Here is a 4,775-nt window from a genome sequence, read left to right as displayed (position 1 = left end):
GAATAGGACCCTGTTGACATCTACATGCTGTCACGTGAGTAGAAATGCAACCACAGCATAACCACAAGCAGCCTTTTCTCCTCATTTTCTCGCACAGTGGCACACATAAAGAAAAAGGGAAACCCCTCAAACTACAGGGCTGCCTACGAGAGGTGTTTTCCCACCATCTTCCTTGTTCTGGATCTATGAATTAGGCAAAATGTGAGTGAAGTCCACTGGAAAGCTAATTTATTAGGAAATAAAAGAAAGACAAATTTTCTGTCAACCAACTCACCTTCTGCCTGCATGTGTGTTAGATTTAAGGCAAAAGAGGGTTGAAATACATGCCTAAGCAAGGGGCAGGAGTGGGACTCCTCTTCTTGTGATGTTCACACCTAATTAAGTGAGAAGCCACTTCCTACACAGCTATCTTTGTTAGTGCAAGCCCTAACTGATACTTTCCATGAATGAATTTTCATGCCCCATTCTATCATATCTTCCCTCTGGCCCATCTTCTGACACCCTGCTTACTGCTCACCTGAGCAACTTGTTGGTCTCTTGGTCCATGTAGGTGGTGATGTTGATGGCAGTCTCATTCTGCTCCACAAACTTCAGAAATTCAGTGGAGTCCAAGCGAGAATCACCATCATCAAAGCTCTGTAGGGGGAGATGGGAAGGTGTGAGAGGGCCTGATATATCAGTTCAAGGTACCCCTTCCTTCTCTCTTTTGCAGTAGTCAGCATTTTGAAGCTCTAGCTGCATCATCCCTGTTTTGCACAAAGAAAGGCTCGGAGAAAAGCAGCAACATATCCATATTAGCATCAGAACGGGGGAGATATGATCCTAGCCTTGTTCTCACAGATCAGCTACACTGCCTTGCATTCATCTCCCGCTGCTTGATTTATGGCTCTAACCCCATTTCTTCTCTTTGTTCCAGACAGCTCTTAGCCTTCTTATATACCTCCTGCCTTAACGCAGACCAGTTGCATTCAGGAGGGTGTCAGCTTTCCAATACGTGTGAATCCAAAGATGTGCCTGGACTCTTGACAGTGACAAAAAGGAAAAAACACAGGAAGTAATTTTTTTTGCTGTTACCAGAGAAGAAACAATTTAATGCAATAGCACAACACCTCGCCACCAACTTCTTAAGGTCCTGACAGGACTCCTGGCACTGAAGAGCAGGAATTTTAGCCCCCAAATCCTGGCTGTATTCCCAAAGAAGTAATTGCATTTTGCCTTCCTGTTTGGAGAGGTGACACCTCAGCAGGAACTGCTGTGCCCCCTCAGAGACAGCTGCATTGCTGTGAGGGGAAAATTAATCCTGCACAGACTGCTGCCACCTAATTTTTGCTGTGTGACTTGGGTCAGGCTGCTGGGGCTCCTTGTGCAGTGCTTCCAGGAATGCTGGAAGAGACAACTGCCTGTTGTTACCTCTGTGTGTTTCAGGAGAAACCTGTAGGGTTAGGAAATTGCTCTGCACACTGTAGCCTGCCTAACTGCTCTGCTAATGTGTCAGCTTCTACTAGACTTTGAAGCCTCTTGTCCTGCTATTTCTTGGGAAAGTGGCTGTAGTTCTCTTAATGACCCAGACTCAATTAAGTGAGTTTTCTTGCATTTCAATGCTATGGTCTGCATTTAGGTGTTCCCCAAGAGACCCTCCAAAACAGAGCAGTTTCCCACTACTGGCCTCGATCCTCTTGAAATAATGTCCTTCAAGGTCATGGCCTGCCTGATGAACACACATACCAGTGATCCCCACAAATCAGCCTTATAGGAGGGAAATAGCTTAATGCACACCTACAAACCTCCCCATCAAGGAGAAAAGCTTCATGTCATCTATATCTCCAGTGTTTATTACATGCAGGACAGGAATCAGGCAATTTGCAGGGCAGGCATGCAGAGCTCTGCAGCTTGGCACAACAAAATTCCTCCAGTGACAACAGACACTCATTGGTGACACAAACTCGAATGTGTTTGAAGCCATTTAGTTTGCTTTGCCTGGATTGTCCCAAGTTGTTCCAAACTCTGAATTCTGCTTTAAAAATATTTCAAAGCTCTAAGGATTGTTGATAAGGTGGATTACCACCTGACAGAGAATCATAGAACATTAAGGTTGGAAAAGACCTCCAAGATCATCAAGTCCAACCCTGGACCGAGTACCACCTTGTCAACTAGACCATGGCACTAAGTGGCCACGTCCAGTCATTTCTTGAACACTTTCAGGGATGGTTGACTCCACCGCTTCCCTGGGCTGCCAACTCCAATGCTTAACCACCCTTTCACTGAAGAAATTCTTCCTGATGTCCAACCTGAACCTCCTCTGCCACAACTTGAGGCCGTTTCCTTTTGTCCTGTTGCTAGTTGCCAGGGAGAAGAGGCCGACCCCAGTCTGGCTACAACCTCCTTTCTGTTGTAGAGAGCAGCAACGTCTCCCCTGAGCCTCCTTTTCTCCAAGCTAAACACCCCCAGCTCCCTTAGCCGCTCCTCACAGGACTTACTCTCTAGATCCTTCACCAGCTTCACTGCCCTTCTCCAGACACACTTCAGCACCTCAGTGTCTTTCTTGTAGTGAGGGGCCCAGAACTGGACCCAGAACTCAAGGTGTGGTCTCACCAGTGCTGAGTACAGAGGGACGATCACTGCCTGAGTCCTGCTGGCCACACTATTGCTGATACAAGTCAGGATGGCCTTCTTGGTCACCTGAGCACACTGCCGGCTCATGTTCACAGCTGGCTGCTGACTAGCACCCCCAGGTCCTTATCTGCTAGGACACTTTCCAGCCACTTTTCCCCCAGTCTGTAGCGCTGCATGGGGTTGTTGTGACCGAAGTGCAGGACCAGCACTTCACCTTACAGAACCTCATACCATTGGCCTCAGCCAAGCAGAGTCCCCCTTTAGTCCAAGAAAAGGTATTGCTTTGTCATGGAAACTTTCACCCACTAAGTGCCTGGGATCAGTGCTGCAGAAAAAGTGGGACAGTAAAGAGAACATGAGGCTGTCTGCCTCTGAGCTGCAGCCATAGGATTTCACCAGCACGCTGACAGGTGTGGGGACAGTGGGTGTGACTGGGTTGTGTGGTGACAGTGGAGCAAGTCTGGGGCTGGCTCATGAATTTCAGCAAAGCCCATGACCTGGGGAGACTCTGAAAAGTGGCCAGGGATGGCACTTTTGCAGGGCGAAAGACTGAGTAGCTGTGCTCCACAGGATGTTTCAGCTTTTGGGTGCTGGCAAGAGTGCCTGAGGCAGTGGGCCACAAACGGGTTTGCACAGACAGAACAGCAGTCATGGCTGCAAATGTGAAGATGCTCTCTGGAGCAAGGGGACCAGCAGTTCCTCTGTCTCACCAGGGGGTGCCATTGCCATGGCAAATTTGCTTGCAGTGCTAACTCCTGTCAGGCACCATTAATCTCTTGCTGTCAACAGCTTATGATTTAAATGCACTCCCCTTTTCCCCACCTGCTCCTCCGGCTCCATCCTGAATGCTTTGAAGTCTTTATCAGGAGCCAAGCATGAGGGGGAGGGACACAGCCGTGTATGTGGCAGGATCATGGGAGAAGCTTGTGATCTGCTGGTTGTAGAAGGGGGTGGGGATGGGCTGAGGGACAGAATGACAGGGAGGACCAAAGAACAACAGGATTATTGCAGGCCCCAATACTTGGGTGGCTCTTCTCGCTCTGCAGAGCACTAGAGAACTGCCAGCTCTCAGCCACAACTGGGACATACTCCTTGAAGCCCCCAAGAGTCCTCTATATCCATCTCAACATGTCCTTGGGACTGTCTGGAACAAAGGATCAGCAGCCCCTGCACTTCCAGCACTTTTGCTCACATTTTTTCCTCTGGCTATGTTTTGTCCCCAGAGGTTAGTTCTCTACCCTGCCACAGGCACACCCGGCCTGATCTCCTCCTTTTCTCCAGGGCAGGTCAGACACCAGGAACATGGGATGTCACGTAGGTGTGTCAGTCAGACAGTCAGCAGCTGCAGGCTGCTGCAGGCTGCAGCTGCAGAAACATAACACATCACTCTGTAGGACATATCTGGCCCCAGTTCGACAGGCACATCACACACTGGAGTGGGGGTGGCACAGCAGCTGTTTTGCAGTGACAAGGCAAGAAATGTTCTTTAGGCTCTGAGGCAGGTGCTGTTCTACTTGCCTTGAAATACTTGTCCAGGACTTCGCTGTAGTTACTGCCCTTGGAGAACCACCCATCTGGGATAATCTCAGCTTCCAGCCACTGGATGACGCGGCGACGAAGCTCATCCCTGTCTGACTGGTAGCAGACAACTGTAATGGGAGACAATGCAGCAGAAGAAAAACCAAGGGTGAGAGAAATTAAGTTGGAAGGGAAACCACAGAGAGAACTCTGGAAATAAAAGCCACCCAGCCAGCCCCCCGATGGCAGTTTGCAGCCCCTCCTGGAGATAGGCCACTGCCGGGTTCGAGCAGAGGAGTCGTGTGCCGAACAGCAGACGGGCTGTGGGTGACACCATGTGGCAAGGCTGGAAAACAACACTCCTGCCAAAGCATCTCTGCCTTTCCGTCCGTGAAGCTTGTGGAAGAACAACCCGGAGCTGACTCATCTTGGTGTGAAGAGTTCCAGACTGGGGGAGGAAGGTGACTGACTGTCCCCAGGCTTCCCGATGCTGTGTAGAACTGGCATTCAGCTGTCAACCCTCAAGTACCAAAACATCTATCCTCTGCCAGGGTGAAGACAAGACTGAGCAAGCCTTTCTACTATGCAGTCCCCAAGACTTGAATATTAGGCCTACTATCTCAGGAGATTTTGTTTCTTCAAAG

At 49.5% G+C, this 4,775-nt stretch overlaps 1 protein-coding gene across 1 annotated transcript in view; it reads right to left on the bottom strand.

The window, feature by feature from the left end:
• FSTL1 (follistatin-like 1) overlaps positions 1-4,775 on the bottom strand; it is a 15,512-nt gene that overhangs the window by 4,458 nt on the left and 6,279 nt on the right. Inside the window, exons 5-6 of the mRNA XM_009082375.1 lie at positions 4,132-4,262; positions 518-636 (exon numbers count right to left, since the gene is read on the bottom strand). Of these exons, the coding sequence (XP_009080623.1) occupies positions 518-636; positions 4,132-4,262 (250 nt within the window). The remainder of the gene's footprint in view (positions 1-517; positions 637-4,131; positions 4,263-4,775) is intronic.

Source organism: Acanthisitta chloris, unplaced genomic scaffold, assembly GCF_000695815.1.
Source record: "Acanthisitta chloris isolate BGI_N310 unplaced genomic scaffold, ASM69581v1 scaffold4889, whole genome shotgun sequence".
NCBI lineage: Eukaryota > Metazoa > Chordata > Aves > Passeriformes > Acanthisittidae > Acanthisitta > Acanthisitta chloris.
This window is presented reverse-complemented; position numbering and strand designations above follow the sequence as displayed.